General features: G+C 42.3%; 1 protein-coding gene and 1 pseudogene across 1 annotated transcript in view; one reads left to right on the forward strand and one right to left on the reverse strand.

Moving 5' to 3' along the window:
- Window positions 1–18,583, reverse strand: part of AGPAT5 (1-acylglycerol-3-phosphate O-acyltransferase 5) — a 63,325-nt gene that overhangs the window by 14,201 nt on the left and 30,541 nt on the right. The window contains exon 5 of the mRNA XM_007468985.1: window positions 11,073–11,163. Coding sequence (XP_007469047.1) covers window positions 11,073–11,163 — 91 coding nt within the window. The remainder of the gene's footprint in view (window positions 1–11,072; window positions 11,164–18,583) is intronic.
- On the forward strand, window positions 15,554–16,683 carry LOC103075696 (protein SEC13 homolog; annotated as a pseudogene).

An 18,583-nucleotide genomic window follows, 5' to 3' on the forward strand; every position in this document is an offset into this window, starting at 1 on the left:
GGTTGCAGAAAGGACATCAGGTCATAGGCAATGAGGTCCTGAATTAGGACTGAATTAGTGCAACTGAAGAGAAAATGTAGTCAAGCGATGTTCTAAAAACCAAACATACATCGATTCAGCAAAAATTAAATGTGGCAGTTAAAAAAAAAAACGGAGTAAAAAGTAACGAGGCTTCTGCCCTAGAAGACATGGACGAGGCTGTGCCATCAATAGGAAGAGATGGGCATGAGGAAGCGCCGGGGAAGGGTGTGTGTGTGTCAGCGTGTGTGCGGATACCCATCGTGCAGAAAGAGCACAAGTGGCAGAGCAGGAGGCAGCTAACAAGGAAAACGTGAGTCAAGTTGGGGCGCTGAAGCTGAAGTTGGAGAGAACCCTCTACAAGTAGTTGAAAATATGGTCCTTAAAATGGCAGAAGTAAACATTTGGGAATCACCTGAATAGACATGACAATTGAAGTAACGGCAGCGACTGAGAATACTAAAGGGAGAGATGAAAAGGCGATCATAAATAATGACTTTGTATATTACATGCACATTAACAAATACCACAAGTGACCAAAGTGACGTGACACTCTGTTATGTCAGAGCTCGCTGGGGTTAGCTTCTGGAGGCTGGGTGGAGTAAACGTGAGCATGCATGGGGCCCACGCTTCTCTAGCGCCAAAGAAAAGGAGAGAGACAACAGCAAAGCCTTAGGTGGGGTATATGTGCACACACTCCACACACACACATGATCCATCCATGTGAGAAACAGGCTGTGCTTGTGAACTGGGGGAACAGTGTGGAGGTAATGCGGGCAAAAGGAAACTGCTGAAGCAGCAACATTAAGGTTTTGAAACAGAGATAAATATGATTGTATGAAACAGTCCTTCAAGGCAGAGAAACCCTGAGATGTGAGGGGGAATCTGAAAAACAGAACAGATAGTCAAAAAGAGAAAAATAAAATCGCTAAACACAGTGTAATTGGCTCAGCTGAGATTTGATGGTGTGCATTGGTTGCAGACGGCAATCAGCATGGATTTTTATCACGTTCCCAGTTGCTGAGAAGGTAGAAAAAGCCGGGTTACTGACAGCTAAGGACTGTCAAAAGGCCAGGGGACGGGAAGTACAAGGTGCGGGGAGCAGAGTGCAGGGCCAGGAGACACAGGAGAGCTCCTGAAGGCCTTCAGAGTTACAGCAGGGCCAAAGAAAGACAGGTCAGAATTAAGCCAAAAAAGAAAAAGGTTCAGGGCTTCCCTGGTGGCGCAGTGGTTGAGAGTCCGCCTGCCGATGCAGGGGACATGGGGTCGGGCCCCGGTCCGGGAGGATCCCATGTGCCGCGGAGCGGCTGGGCCCGTGAGCCATGGCCGCTGAGCCTGCGTGTCCACAGCCTGTGCTCTCCAACAGGAGAGGCCACGACAGTGAGAGGCCCGCGTACCGCAAAAAAAAAAAAAAAAAAAGAAAAAGGTTCAGGGCTTCCCTGGTGGCGCAGTGGTTGAGAGTCCGCCTGCCGATGCAGGGGACATGGGGTCGGGCCCCGGTCCGGGAGGATCCCATGTGCCGCGGAGCGGCTGGGCCCGTGAGCCATGGCCGCTGAGCCTGCGTGTCCACAGCCTGTGCTCTCCAACAGGAGAGGCCACGACAGTGAGAGGCCCGCGTACCGCAAAAAAAAAAAAAAAAAAAGAAAAAGGTTCAGGGCTTCCCTGGTGGCGCAGTGGTTGAGAGTCCGCCTGCCGATGCAGGGGACATGGGGTCGGGCCCCGGTCCGGGAGGATCCCATGTGCCGCGGAGCGGCTGGGCCCGTGAGCCATGGCCGCTGAGCCTGCGTGTCCACAGCCTGTGCTCTCCAACAGGAGAGGCCACGACAGTGAGAGGCCCGCGTACCGCAAAAAAAAAAAAAAAAAAAAGAAAAAGGTTCAGAGGAAGGAACAGCAAGGAAGAGGTAGAGGCAGAACCAGCTACATAATCTGCAGGACCCAGTGCAATTTCAAGACTATAAACGCAGCGCATTAAACCATCACTGAAAACGGACTTTCACTGAGAGCCTACAAATAGAGCTAGTTATGCCCACACTGATTTCAACCCGTGAGCCCCATTTCAGACTCCCAGCTGCCAGAACTGTAAGAGGACACATCTGTATTGTTTTAAGACACCAAGTCTGTGGCAATTTGTTACAGCACCACGGGAAACAAACATGTCGTCTTAGCGCCCAGCAGAAAGAGAAGTGTGTCTTTTCCACCAAACCTGGGCCAATACTGGGCAGTAACTTTCTTTTTTAATGTTTGCCAGGCTGGCCTTCAAAAGCTGGTTTCACAATATGCTCATTTAATTTGTATTACTTTGATTATTAGGGAGGAAGGACATTTGCTCACTGGTGTGGATCATTCCTATCTCTTAAATTTCCTATTCATGTCCTTTTCCCCATTATTTCATTTGTCTTTTTCTTACTAATTAGCAAGATCTCTTTCTATACTAAGTTTATTAATATGCCCTATATTACAAATATTATTAGCTTGCCATCTGCCACTTAAATTTGTTTATATGATGTTCCAGATATAATAATAACTTCTACTGAGTGAAGTCTACCAAAAAAAATCCTTTTGCTTTTATGTTTTGAAAGGACCCTTAAACCTATACAATAGGCAGTGTTATTCAAAGGATGAAAGCTGAATTCCACAAATCCTAAAGAGTTTTAAAACTACAAAGATCGTGATAATATAACTTGCTCAATAACATGAAAATTCTAGGTATCTGTTTTGCCATTATAGGTGTGTCACTAAAATTTCTGTCTTCTACTACTAGAGTTCTAAAAGTTTATGTCTATCATCCTGCTGGCTGCTGTGGTAAAAACCACTATGAGCTCACTTTAATAGCTGCAGAGGGAAGATTAAGATACAGAAGATGCCAAATTTCCTAGCAACCACTGGAAGCCAATTTTCCTAGCAAAATATCTAAAACGCTTCTAAGGAAAATGAGTTCAAATGAAACACCTCGCATAACTGAGAAAGATTTAAATTAGGAAAGCAGTACCTGAATGTTTACAGGACCCAGATGGAAAGCCCCTTCCCTATTCCCCATGTCTGTTCCCTACAATGGGTAAGTAACTGCTATTATTTTTTTCTTTTTCTTAATGAAACAAGAATAAAATGAAAATTTACCAATAAATAATAGATCCACATGTTCTAGTTAAAACACCAGAATCTGACCCAACTAGCCTGTTGAGCACATGACTAATCTCACTTGGACCAGTGGTTCTAAACCTTTGGGCTGCCTCAGGGCCATCTGCAAGGCTGAGCCTCAGCCCCAGAGCTTCTGAGGCAGTGGGTCTGGGGTGGATCCTGAGAATCTGGATTTCACGCCAGTTTCTGGACAATGCTGATGCTGCTGGTTCCGGCACCAATCTGAGAACTGCTGACTGACAGTTCAGACCAGGCCTGAGTGGATCAAGAATTCGCAAAAGGGCAGCTGAAAGGACTGTGAAAAGGCAGGAGGAGTAAACAACAATATTTATTCTGGTAAAAATTTTTAAGTAGGGCCTCCCAGGTGGCGCAGTGGTTGAGAGTCCGCCTGCCGATGCAGGGGACACGGGTTGTGCCCCGGTCCGGGAAGATCCCACATGCCGCGGAGCGGCTGGGCCCGTGAGCCATGGCCGCTGAGCCTGTGCGTCCGGAGCCTGTGCTCCACAACGCAGAGGCCACAACAGTGAGAGGCCCGCGTACCGCAAAAAAAAAAAAAAATTTTAAGTAAATGGTATGGAAATGACCTCAAAGAAGCAAACCAAAGCTCTCAAAATCCCTGAACGTTTGTGACGCCCAAAGCCCCACAGGAATGTTGTGACAGGGGACCTGGTCTCCCCCACCGGCCCCCCCGGGTTCTTCCAGATCTACAAGCACTGCTCCCTGCTGCCGCCGTTCCCCTGAGACTGTGACCTGAGCGGGTGCCAGCGGGAGTCACGCTACAGAAAAAGGAAGCAAGAGGCCAGAGGATCGAGAAGTGAAATAACTACGGCTGCGATTTAGACGGTGGAGGAGGCTGGTGACTATATCACTACAAATATAATTCGAAAGCCTTCTCAACTCCCTTTGTTCACTCCTGTTCTTTTTCAAAAATGACCAGCATACAAGAACAAAACATTCTAGACTGGGAATATAAGGTTAGAGTGTGGTTTTCCAATATAATTCTTTTCTGTTTGTATATCCCGAATCATCTATGATCTCTGACTCAACAGTAATTGATATCCATGAGATTTACTTTGTGGCCTTTCTAGGAACAAGAGCATTCCACAAATCGCTGCAAAGATTAACAGACGCGCGACGACACAAAACAGCAATAACGCTCAACAACGGGCCGGAAATGAACTTCCTCGGGACCTCAGAAGAGGAAGAGATCACTGTGTGATAGGCTGTTGGATTTAAATTAAAATAATCTAATTGGCTACTTAACAAAATAAACAATTTAGAAACACAAAAAGATCATTTTTACCTGCCATATTATTTTCTTTATATTTATTTAATACTATTATACTGTATAGTACTCTTTTATACTATTTTATTTACATTTCTATAATACTATTATACCATATAATTCTATTATATTTACATATTATGTTGAAGCTTTCCTTACTAAATGTTTTACCATAGTTTTCTGAAATGACAAGTTCTATGTTAGCATTTCTGAAAAAACAACTCTCTTTTCCCTAAATGTAGGGAATTGAGGGAATTGCTCAATTCCCAAAATTGAGCAGCCTCCAATATATACCTTGCTTAGTAGTTTCTTGAAGACTCTACAGATATTTCAGACTTCTCAAAATCTTAATTTTCGTCCTGGAGAGGTTGTAGTTAAACAAAATCTTGACTAATTTATTTGGAAATATGAGTAAGCCTTTTTTAAAGGAATGACTAACATTTAGTTTCAAGTAAGAATGGAATTTAGAGATCATTAATCTGACAACCTTTGAAGTGGACAATATTAAGAATTCATGACGCTCTAACACAGACATACCTTAAACAACAACTCTAATAATAAATGAACATATTTTGTGGTTAATATTTTTTTGAAGCAACATATACTTCTAGGAAATAGTGTTATCCAGGGGCTTGAAATATTTAGGGTTTATAAGACAGACAAACACACCCGCACCCACCATTCCTCCCTCTTAAACCGGCCATCACCACCGTCAAAGGTATATGGTATACTGACTTAAACATGTAAACAAGTATCAAATTTTAAAAATCTAAATTAAAAAGGTTCATTTTCGTTTGTTTTTCTATTTGTTTATCAAGTCAGATTCAAATCAAGGTGTACTTTAGGAGCAAAATTAATAATGTTTTGAAGCAAAACATATCACAGACTAACAAGTCCTACTAAGTTTCAATTTTCCTGAAGAAAAATTAGCTTAACAGCTGGATAAACAAGTTCATTTGTTTTTATTTTCAAGCAATGTCATATAGTTGTGACCTAAGAGGAAAGAAAACAGGAAACACTTTTTCTACCTATACTGTTCACAAATCAATTTCCTTTATGTGTGGTGGGAAATAATTACCTTTATAGTTACAAGAAAATATACTTCTAATAGATAGCAAGTTTTCCCAGTTACAGAATTTAAAGAAAGAATAATTAGCAGTTAAAAATTATATCCATGAGACAAATTATTCATTTTCTCTCCCTTTTGGTAACTTTGAGAAAGATCTACAACTCATAGAAAAATGACAGACCAATAATGGTCAGTTATTGGTGACTAGGGTACTATTAGATTTAAAAAGCTACAGTATATATCATTATTATGCTATTTTAAGAATTACTTAAAAGTACTTGTTTTAGGGCTTCCCTGGTGGCGCAGCGGTTGAGTCCGCCTGCCGATGCAGGGGACACAGGTTTGTGCCCTGGTCTGTGAGGATCCCACATGCCGTGGAGCGGCTGGAGGCCTGAGCCATGGCCGCTGAGCCTGCGCGTCCGGAGCCTGTGCTCCGCAACGGGAGAGGCCACAACAGTGAGAGGACCGCGTACCGATACTTGTTTTCATTACAAAATTAGTGTGGATTTTTAAAAATAAGTAACTTTTAGTAGCTATATATAAGCTATTAAATTTATAAGGTAATAATATATAATGTATTCATATACATTGTTTTTCAAATGATAAATTAAGAAATATTAGTATTAAATGTAATCACATATAGAAAAATAATTTAAGGCCCTGTTATGGACTGAAGTGTCTGTCCCTGTCCCCACCCCACCCCTGCTGGTACCTTGATCTTGGATATCCAGCCTCCAGAACTGGGAGAAAATAAATGTCTGCTGTTTAAGCCACTCAGTCTGTCGTGGCTTGTTACTGCAGCCTGAGGTGACTAACACAGGCCCTAAAACCTGGACTGAAACGACAAATCTGCGTAAACATAACACAGTAAATAAATCAATTTGCAAATAATCATTTGTCTTACCCAACTGAAAAAAGTACACCAATATTTAAATAGGAATACACACACACACACACACACACATACACACACGTAAATTGTACAAAAGAAATTAGTCCTTCAAAGCCAAAACACACAATAATTCTATGTTATTCTCCACACAGACAGTAATCTGGGATTATACTCATTCCATCATGCAAACTTATTATACTTCAACAATAACTAGTGAATTGACCAGTGACAAGATACAATAAAATGTCCAGGGCTAATTCTGACTTGCTTAATATATTTAATGAATTAGTCCATCACACATTATAAAAGGGTTGTAAGAGGCAAAGGTGTTGAAAACAGCGTACTAGTTTCTGGACATCTGGTTACTACTGTGAGGACCTCAACTGCCCCTGCGGAACCGCGCTCAGGCCTTCCTGCCAGTAGCGGGAACCCCCCCAGGCTCTCACTCTGCCCCACGCCCCACACACTGACTTTGAGACAGCAGAGAGCTCTCAGCACTCCTGGGCTCGTGCCACCCTTTCCTACTGAAAGGCAGCCTCCCCACGACCAACGCTTCTTCCAGCGAGGCTCTTTACAGCCGCCCAGATGCTTCCTCTCCCAGGAAGCCTCACCGAACCCGCATCTGGAACTGAGTTCACCTCAAGTGCACTCTGCTCATCCGTGTCTCATCACAGTCTAGCGCGATGTCACTATTTACGCAAAACTCCTACTTGAGCACCACTGATGTCAGCAGCCTCTAGCAAGGCCCTCTTTGTAGTCACACCCCTGTACAGTCTCCCCTGGGGTGTGGGCTGGACCCAGGTAACTGTTTCTAATGAAGAGAATATGGCAAAAGCGACGGGGTGCCACTTCTGAGGTTAGGTTCTGAGAAGACCGTGCTTGTCTCGCTCACCATCCCTTATGCTCCCACTGTCACTACCTCTCCCTCTTCCTGTCCCCGCCCCTCCCTGATCCATCGCTCTAGGGGAGCAAGCTGTCCTGTTGTTAGGAGCTCTGTGAAGAGGCTCAGGTGTCAAGAAACGGACTCTGCAGCCAACAGCCACAGAGCACCCGAGGCCTGTTGACAGCCGTGTGATGAGCGCAGGGGCAGCTCCTCCCCAGGGGAGCCAGGATGTGACCACGGCCCCGGCGGACACCTTGACTGCAGCCTCAGACCGACCCTGAGCACGAAGCCACCAGCTAAACACATCTGACCCACAGAGACCGTGAGATAATAAATGTTTGTCATTTTAAGCCATTAAGGTACGGAATAATATGTTACACCTCAATAGATAACAAATACAATCATGTTTTATCTCTCCTATTAAATTATAAACTCCTAGAAGACATTATGGCTAGTTGTACCACCTTAGCAGAATGTGTTACATGTTAGAAATCAAAAATGAAATCAGCACAGCCTGTGAGGACTTAAAGCACTCTAGGTCAACTTCTCCAGAGTTCAGCTCTCTGTTCAACTCATTGAAAACACGTGTTCCAAGATGTAGTTGATTATTTAATGACAACAAAATGCATCAGATTTTACAAGACACATGAAAAGTAACAGGAAAAAAATTCCCAAATATTAAGTTTATTGTTTCCCTTTCATCTCATCTAACATAAAATTGTAATTCCTAAACAGAATTAAAGTGGATATAAGAGGTGACACACAAGTGTAACTGAAAATTTATATAGTTTATTGCCTTCATAACTCAAGTTTTTATGAAGAGTCTCAAACTAATTCATCTATAAACTATTTTAAGCTTCAAAGAGTAAAATATATATTTTGTTAAAGTCAGGGCTCAGCAATCTAGAATCATTAGAGAAGGAATAATTCAGGAGAGCCGCAATTTTCTGAAACCATAAAAATTTACTTCATGAAAACCCCAAATTTTGTGTAACCATTTTAGATCATTGTCTTCTTATACAAATTTAGAAAACGGCTCCTTAAACAAAATAAGTAAGACATTTTCACAACAGTACTTTTCTGAGACTAATGCACGAACGTGAACTATAACTCCCTAAGGAAAGGATATAAAATGCAACATTTTCTAAGCCCATTTGGACATGAAACACTTTTTTCCCCCAAAATATCTTGTGGGCTCAGTTATAGAACATGCTTTTAGAAAAATGGAATTAAGACTGTGACTTCTTAAATGACACATAATGAACTAATTAAAAAGAATACTGTTCAATGACTTCCATTCAACTCTGCAGTGACGTCCAGACCACTAAGCCTAAACCTCGCCGCCTTCCGTGACTGATACGCCGGCCTGACGCACTGAACTCACACAGCTGTCCTTCACTCATCTTTTGCTTGAAGACATCAAACTCTTTGCTCTTAACTCCATGTCTTTGCTATTGTTATTTCTTATACCTAGAATTCTCTCCCTTCCCCATACGTGTCGGCCCAAATTCTACATTTCCGACGTCACCTCCCCTTGGCAGTCATCCAGACACCCTGCATGCCACTAGTTCTCTTTTCCTTTAACTCCCACGGAGTGCTATCTGTACTTCTCACATCTTATCTCTGTACATCATATACGTGTGTTCTTATCTATCCTCTATTGGATAAGGACTCATATCTGCTTTGTAATAAATATTTCTTAAAGGAATGTGGTTACAAGACATAAGCCTTGCTTGCCTTTTACATAATAGCTCCAAACGGTAATGACTGGAGTTCTTACGTCCAATTTTGTTAGCCCTTCTGCTTCATCCCTCGGGACCGGCTATCAATTTTTGCCGTTATTGGTAGATGTACCTGTGGTGGTACGTCTCCTCCATTTCCTAATCCTAAGTTAGCAGTAATGACTTAGTAAATATATATTACATACCAGGCTTGCTGTAAACATTATGTCACTGAATCTCACAAAAGCCCTATGAAGGAGATATGATTCCTGGTTTACAAATAAGGAAACAGACCAAAAGAAACAAAGTAACCTGCCTAAGGATGAATTAATATACACTTGGGAATGCAGCCCAAAGCTAGTGGTAATGTTCATCTAAGACTAAATACTAGTTCAAGAGGGATACGTGTATATTCTGTTAAGAAAAGCTGAAGGAACCTTGAAGAGAGAGGCCCAGCTGATAGAGCGTATGAGTGGAAAGGTAAACACTGTATTTGACACACCAAGTTTGGGACATGCCTTTGAGTCAGTCAGGTGAAGCTCTCCACTGGGCAACTGTGAACACAGGTCTTGAGTCAGGCAGAGAGGTGCGGATGGGAGGAAGCTTTTTGTGAGTCATCAGCAGTGAAGTAAATGGTGGCAACAGCTCTGGATTTAGATGAAGGCCACCATGAAAAACATAGAAAGTGAAATAAATGAAAAAGACCGAAGTCAGACACCAGAAATAACATGAAACAGGAAAGAATGAAGGAGAAGCGGAGGCTAGAAAGGAGCCTAAGCGGAAAGCACCAGAGGGTAGGAGGAAAATGGAGACTAGCCAGATGGAAGTCTAGGGGGAGAATTCCGTCTCAGATCATGATGAGTTGACTCAAACCAGCTAGAATTAAACACGCATTTCCTCTGATGCACCAGCCACATTTCGAATGATCACTACCACATGGGTCAGAGCTGACACAGAACAGTACCACCCTTGCAGCAGGCTCTCATAACCTCAGAGGCCCTGGCAGAGCGCTGCAACAAGGCATCTGCTCAGGCAGCGCTGCTGATCAAAGTAGGCAGACCACATGCTAATCCAAGGTCAATCTTTAGAGACACCTTTGAGAACACAGCCAATTTGGTTAAATTGTATAGCTTATTGGTGTATCAGTTATCCAGTTTTCTAAAATATGATGTTAAGAACATTCTCATTATTGGGGACATTAATAGCTTTTAAGAACTGTGAACTAACTGTGTGTAATATTCTCCAATAGGAACTTCACGTATCTTCCACTTTAATTCTTACACAGACTTAGGCATACCCCTTGGGATCCACAGGGGATTGCTTCCAAGACTACCCCCAATCCCAACTCCACCCCTTGGATACCAAAATCCACAAATGCTCAAGTCCCTTATATAAAATGGCCTAGTATTTGCACATATCCTCCTGTATGCTTTAAATCAACTCTAGATTTCTTATAATAACTGATACAACACAAATGCTATGTAAATAGTTGTAAGTGCAATGTAAATGCTTTGTAAATAGTTGCCAGCATGGCAATTTCAAGTTTTGCTTTTTGGAACTTCCTGAAAAAAATTTATTTTAGATATTTTCCATCTGTGGTTGATTGAATCCATGGATGCAGAATCCACAGATCTTTTTTAAGAGATGAGCAAACTGATGCTCAGTAACATCAGGCAGCTTGCAACCACACTGCTAATAAATGTCAGAATATGGATTCCAATCTAGGTCTGTCAACCTACAAAATAGAAACTCTGTCCATCACACAGAACCCATATTGCAGAAAAAGTTTCCATCTAAATAATCATGTGCCCAGATAGATTCTGCCTAAATCCACGGTACCAAAATATGTACTGTAGGAAGCACTTGAATTTAATCTCTCAGTCATATGTAATAACATGAGAAGAAACTTCATTTCCTAAGAAATAATACAGACATTCATTCAAGGAATAAAAACATTCATTCATTTCATCTGTTGTAAAACGTAAATATCTTCTCTAGGAACAAAAATTTAAAAGGTCATTATCTTTAAAAATTTTATTTTCAAATATAGGTAATTTTTTACTTACCTTCTTGAGCAGCAAATGTCTGACTAGCTGAAATGACTTTTGTTAGTTCTGGATTATACCTTGTTCCCTCTGGAAAAATCACAAGATACATCTGTGAAGCCATAAAGAAAATTTGGTTTGTTTTATGTGAGTGTTTTTATTGTTGCTGTTAACTTATCAATGCTAACCCTATTAATCTAAGAGTATTTCCCATGGTGGGGAAAAAAAAAAATGTATATTCAATTACCTATGACCTTCATTTCAAGCAGAACAACCAAAATGCACAAATTCGGCTTCCCTGGTGGCGCAGTGGTTGAGAACCTACCTGCTAAGGCAGGGGACACGGGTTCGAGCCCTGGTCTGGGAAGATCCCACATGCCGCGGAGCGGCTGGGCCCGTGAGCCACAACTACTGAGCCTGTGCATCTAGGAGCCTGTGCTCCACAACAAGAGAGGCCACGATAGTGAAGAGGCCTGCGCACCGCGATGAAGAGTGGCCCCCACTTGCCACAACTAGAGAAAGCCCTCACACAGAAACGAAGACCTAGCACAGCCAAAAATAAAAAATAACAAAATGCACAAATTCAATTAAGTCTTAATATTAACATAGACTATATGTGAAATACAGTCCTACATTCATTTGTAGGTCAGTCATTAAGAATTCAACACTTCTAATTACATGCAAATATTCATTAATTTAAAAACTGGCCATAAATGACTCATACAAAGCCTCAATTCATCAATGAAAAGAGGTTTTTTTCCCCCTAAGATTCTGCAAAATGACTTTTGAAAAGGTGTACATTTTAGGGCTTCCCTGGTTAAGAATCCGCCTGCCAATGCACGGGACATGGGTTCAAGCCCTGGTCCGGGAAGATTCCACATGCTGCGGAGCAACTAAGCCCGTGTGCCACAACTACTGAGCCTGCGCTCTAGAGCCCACGAGCAACAACTACTGAGCCTGCGCTCTAAAGCCCATGAGCCACAACTACTGAGCCCGTGCGCCACAACTACTGAAGCCCATGCGCCTAGAGCCCGTGCTCTGAAACAAGAGAAGCCACCGCGATGAGAAGCTTGCACACTGCAATGAAGAGTAGCCCCTGCTCGCCGCAACTAGAGAAAAGCCCACACGTGGCAACGAAGACCCAGAGCAGCCAAAATAAATAAATAAAAAGAAAATGTGTAAATTTTAGACATCAGGGTCCCTAAGTACATCTCATTTGAGGGATGAGATATATAGTTATATACATAACTATATAAATTTCCACAATATAAAAGGTAATAGATGTTCGTATTTCAAAAGATTCACACAGTATTCTTATTTTATGACTCCCTTAATGCATTTTAAATGACTCAATTTACAAGTGGCCTCATAAATTAAAACAATGCTATTATAAATGAAGTTATAAATCAAGCTGGATGTTTACTAAGTAATCAATTAGTCTAAACTTAAGGAGTTCATGAGAGAAAAGTATGCTCATTTTATCCATCCTTACCAGATCCCAGGTAAGACCATCTACCTAGATGTCCAGCACAGAAGTATTCTTTTATCTGAATGGTCTATGATTTTCACATAGATCTAAATGAACGTATGTGAAAATCTGAATTTTTTCATTAGATAAACATATGATTATTCTCTTTGAAGAGGCCTGCGCACCGCGATGAAGAGTGGCCCCCACTTGCCACAACTAGAGAAAGCCCTCACACAGAAACGAAGACCTAGCACAGCCAAAAATAAAAAATAACAAAATGCACAAATTCAATTAAGTCTTAATATTAACATAGACTATATGTGAAATACAGTCCTACATTCATTTGTAGGTCAGTCATTAAGAATTCAACACTTCTAATTACATGCAAATATTCATTAATTTAAAAACTGGCCATAAATGACTCATACAAAGCCTCAATTCATCAATGAAAAGAGGTTTTTTTCCCCCTAAGATTCTGCAAAATGACTTTTGAAAAGGTGTACATTTTAGGGCTTCCCTGGTTAAGAATCCGCCTGCCAATGCACGGGACATGGGTTCAAGCCCTGGTCCGGGAAGATTCCACATGCTGCGGAGCAACTAAGCCCGTGTGCCACAACTACTGAGCCTGCGCTCTAGAGCCCACGAGCAACAACTACTGAGCCTGCGCTCTAAAGCCCATGAGCCACAACTACTGAGCCCGTGCGCCACAACTACTGAAGCCCATGCGCCTAGAGCCCGTGCTCTGAAACAAGAGAAGCCACCGCGATGAGAAGCTTGCACACTGCAATGAAGAGTAGCCCCTGCTCGCCGCAACTAGAGAAAAGCCCACACGTGGCAACGAAGACCCAGAGCAGCCAAAATAAATAAATAAAAAGAAAATGTGTAAATTTTAGACATCAGGGTCCCTAAGTACATCTCATTTGAGGGATGAGATATATAGTTATATACATAACTATATAAATTTCCACAATATAAAAGGTAATAGATGTTCGTATTTCAAAAGATTCACACAGTATTCTTATTTTATGACTCCCTTAATGCATTTTAAATGACTCAATTTACAAGTGGCCTCATAAATTAAAACAATGCTATTATAAATGAAGTTATAAATCAAGCTGGATGTTTACTAAGTAATCAATTAGTCTAAACTTAAGGAGTTCATGAGAGAAAAGTATGCTCATTTTATCCATCCTTACCAGATCCCAGGTAAGACCATCTACCTAGATGTCCAGCACAGAAGTATTCTTTTATCTGAATGGTCTATGATTTTCACATAGATCTAAATGAACGTATGTGAAAATCTGAATTTTTTCATTAGATAAACATATGATTATTCTCTTCCAAAGTTTCACCTGAAAAGCTGGTTTAATGGTGGCTCTGCAATTTTACGTTTTCAGCTTCCATGCAAATGCAGAAGCTTTTTATCCATCCACGTAAATAATTTTTAGAAGCTACTATCTTTGCCTAACTTAGAAATTAATAGGTTGTGTTTGGTTATCTTTTCAGAGTGGTCAAAAAATGTAGAAAACTGGGTAAAAAAATTTTTTTAATTAAGAATTCCTTATTATGTTCCAGGAGCCAGAAGGAAAAACCAGAAGAAAAATACTAAAATTAGTTCCCAAAACCACAAATTCATTCTCATGAGAAAACATTTTACATTAATAAAGTTTGTATTCAAAGCCATGAAAGCAATTACTGAAGGTTATTAGCTTTTCACTCAATCATTTATAAATAAAACAATTCATGATTGGAATGGTTAATAACTCATGTGGTATTATTTTCTGTCTCTCAGATGTTTTACTTAAAAAACACTGATGGTTAGCAAGAAAGTAAGAAAGAACTATTCATGCAGGGTTCATTCAAGAAATATTGCTTGTACACCTATTATGTGCCAGGTGCTGTATACAGAGTAACAAAACAATATGGTCTTTGGAGACAAGTGAGAAAAAAGTACACTAAACAAATAAAAATATATAATCATACACTATGTGACTACGAAGAAAAAGAACAAGGTGATATGAAAGAAAATGACACGAGGGAAACTAGAATGGATGATGGGTCTAAGGCCTAAAGAATGATAAAAGAACAGGTGCTTTCCCCAGCAGACAAGGAACAAGGCAAGGACGCCCACCCTCACCAGTTCTATTCAAGGCTGCTCAGCAGCAGTAAAAAGAAACAAGCTATTGATACATACAATGACTGGAGGAATCTCAAAATGATTATGCTACGTGGAAGAAGCCAAACTCACTCCCAAACAAAGAGTACAAACTGTATGATTCCATTTATATAAAATTCTAAAAAGTACAAACTAATCCATAGTGACAGAAAGCAGCTCAGTGATTGTCTTGAGACGGAACAGGCACAAAGAGCACTGCAGGACTAAGAAAAAGCCAATGTAACTCAATGTGGAAGTGGAAGAATGGCAGGAAACAAAATTAGGCCACACAAGCTGTACAGATTTTCTAGGCACAGGATGGCAAGAGGAGCAAGCAGGGAGCGACCGCTAAGAGCTACAGGCTCCTTGGGGTGATGGAGATGTTCTGGAATTACATAGTGGTGACGGTTGCACAACCTGGCGAATACATGGAAAACCACTGAATGATATGCCGTAGGATGGTGAATTGCACAGTATGTGAATTACATCTCAATAAACAAATAAACAGGCCAAAGCCCATTACTATCTTCCACAAGTCAGTGAATGGGTTCCAAACTTTAAAAGAAATTAATCATTACAAAGAATAAAAGTTACATTAAAAAAGTAAAATATGACAGTCACACAATGAATTATTATTAAATTATTAAGGTCACTGGCTAAACAATAAATAAAGCTATTTTATGGCCATTACACCACAGAGTAGGTGGTCTTCTATAGGAAATTGTATTTACAAAGACTGTCACTAGAGAAAGCACAGAGCAGTATGAATAACTGACTTCAATCCCGACTCTCCCCTCACAGGCCCCTGTGGCCCTGGATGACCTCCCCCTCTCTGCACCTAAGTTTCCTCATCTATAAAATGAAGCGACAGTGGCACCTATGCCTCACTGGGATGTTACAACGACAGAAGGTGGTAAGTCAACGCGCCGCCGGGACCTGCCATGTCCAAAGCCTGGAGCTGCCATGACTGGCGTCAGTCATTACCACTGCGGACACGCCCCATGAGGACGTGATTCCCGCAAGCTTCCCGAGCAGCCCTCCCTCTGCAGCGAGATGCCCAGGCGGACCACCGCGGCACCTGCCGGGCAACCTGCTCATCAGACAGGCCCGTCAAGACCTCTGATGTGCTCAGCGGAGGAAAGATCCTCGTCGCTGACCTCAGGCGTCATGAGGGTCCTGTGTGGTGAGTGGCCTGGGCCCACCCCATGTATGGCGATGTCCTGGCATCCTGCTCCTACAACCGGAAAGAGGAAAATGGCACCTGGGAGAAGACGCATGAGCACACGGGACACGACTCCTCAGTAAACTGTGTGCTGGGCCCCCCATGACTACGGCCCGATCCTAGCCTGTGGGAGCTCGGATGGGGCCATTTCTCTGCTGACTTACACCAGGGTGGGCCGGTGGGAAGTGAAGACCAACAGTGCTCACACTATGGGCTGCAATGCCGTCAGCTGGGCCCCTGCTGTCGGACCTGGAAGACTCACAGACCAGCCATCTGGGCAGAAGCCCAACTACATCAAGAAGTTTGCATTAGCTGGCTGTGACAACCGCATCAAACCGTGGACGGAGGAGGAGGGTGGCAGTGGAAGGAAGGGCAGAAGTTGGAAGCACACAGTGACTGGGTTTGAGATGTGGCCTGGGCCCCCTCCATCGGCCTGCCCACCAGCACCATTGCCAGCTGCTCCCAGGATGGTCCAGTGTTCATCTGGGCCTGTGATGGTGCCTCGGGCAGTGCGTGGTCCCCCAAACTGCTGCACAAGTTCAGCGATGTTGTATGGCACGGGAGCCAGCTCATCACAGCCAACATCCTGGCCGCCTCAAGGGGAGACAATAGGGTGACCCTGTGGAAGGAGTCGGTCGACAGGCAGTAGGTGTGCATCAGTGATGTCAACAAGGGCCAGGGTGCTGTGTCCACTTCAGTCACAGAGGGTCAGCAGGACGAGCAGTGGCCAGACAGGCAGGGCCTGGTCTCCATCTGTTGCCTCCAGGGCTGCCCCGTCCTGGACTGACTGACCACACAGCTGGGAGGAAGAACGCCCCGCTCCCACGAGGTCACTTGCCCGGGAGTGGTAACAAATGCAACCAGATTTATCATCTGCCTTAACATGGTTTGACATGGTTTGTAATTTACTGTCCAGCTGAACACACACTTGCTCTGAGGGAAAAATGACAATTAACCTTCAGCTCTATTATTTTAAGATATTTTTGGTCATTTTTATGTACCTTTTAGGTTTAGGCATCATTTGGGGGGTGACTGTTTCCAGAGTAATTAAACTCATATTGCTTCTTAAAAAAAAAAAAAAAAAAGGTGGTAAGTCATATAATCTACTCAATACAGTGCCTGGTGCAAAATAACGTTGCAATTTGCTGTTACAGTGAAAACAGATCTGCTTTAGAAATCTGCGATGGTGCATATGGTGGGAAGAGGAACAACGTGGCATGAGGAGCTCATCACCCTGACCGAGGGCACCTGCCTTCCCTGCCACCAGCTTTGTGTGCTGCCTTCTCAATAACTCCCTCCAAAGGCCATGAGACAAAGCAGTTCTGCTTCTCTCAGGAATGAGAGCCCAGCACAACAGAGGTGTTCTCATCTGATAACTTCCTTGCTACGGCTTTCAAATTGCTGACCAAAAGGCTGCTCCCTTCTTTAGTTCCCCTGGAAATAGAGAAGGTGGCAGCAGAGGAAGTGGAGGGACTAAAAGTAGAGCACTAGGGCAAGAGAAGAATGGCCACAGGGACTGACATTTCTGGACCTGCTTCTCAGTTAAGGAAAACATAAGTGAAATCCCTGCTCAAGGACAGGGAAGCAATGAGGAGGACAAGAAAAAACTGACAAACTGTCACAAACCAATCAAATTATGCAGAAGATTTTTGCTACTGTTCATATAACTCTTTTATTCTGCTAACTTTCATTTGGAAGGAACCAGAGAGTCAGTTTTTCTTTAGTGATGACCTTCCACATAAGAAAAATCTATATTCAAGATGTGACATACCACTTTAAACACACGTACTTTGGCCCCTAATGGAAAATTAGCAGGCTATTTCACATTAACAGTCTATTCGAAAAGAAAAGAGCTATTTAAGAGTTTAAAATATATTCAAATTGTAACCAACTATTGAACTGATGATTTTCTACTAAAAACAGGCTTTTCTCCATGCTTTGGAAAAGTTAATTTACTTTTTAAGGGAACCTCAGTTTCTCACTCCCAAATGAAGACTCAGGGTTGCTGTGAGGATTAAAGGAAGTATGTGAGAATATCCAGCCCTGTGTGGTAGCTCTTCAAACATATTGTTTCCTCCCCCTCTGGTTTTTAAAAATTCTACTAGTTTACTAAAGAGTTCCAAAGCAGGCGCATTTATACAGAAATAATATCTCAGAACGTAATAAGTTTTGATTAGCTAGACATCTTTTAATTACTTGCTTTCTCTTTAAATAAAAAGCTATTTCATACTGAGATGCACAGAATATAAATAAGATGGTTCCTCTCTGCCTTCTGTCTCCCAAATTAAACCAATCTAGCACAGTGTAACTTCTTTACAAAGTTTTCTACTTTTATAATCAGAAACATTCAACCCATTAAAAATTCCATTGCACATTTACAGAGGAAAGAATACAAAAATGTGGAAGATACAAAGTATCTGTTTCTTTCCTCAAAGAGTATATTATTTAATTATGCAAGTGCCCTATGTATGATCAGAAAACAGTGATAAAATCACACAGATGCACACGGGCGTGGCAGGCAGAATAGCGGCCCCTCCCCCAAACGTCCAGCTGCTAATGCTCGGAACCTGTGAATAGGGCAGGTTACGGCAAAGGGGGATTTAAGACGACCAGCCACTGGACCTCAGGGTAAGGGCTGATCGTAGAACGCCCGGTGTGGGGGGGGGGGCGGCGGGGGGCAATGGGAT

This window comes from Lipotes vexillifer, unplaced genomic scaffold (assembly GCF_000442215.2).
Source record: "Lipotes vexillifer unplaced genomic scaffold, Lipotes_vexillifer_v1.1 scaffold864, whole genome shotgun sequence".
NCBI classification, from domain to species: domain Eukaryota; kingdom Metazoa; phylum Chordata; class Mammalia; order Artiodactyla; family Lipotidae; genus Lipotes; species Lipotes vexillifer.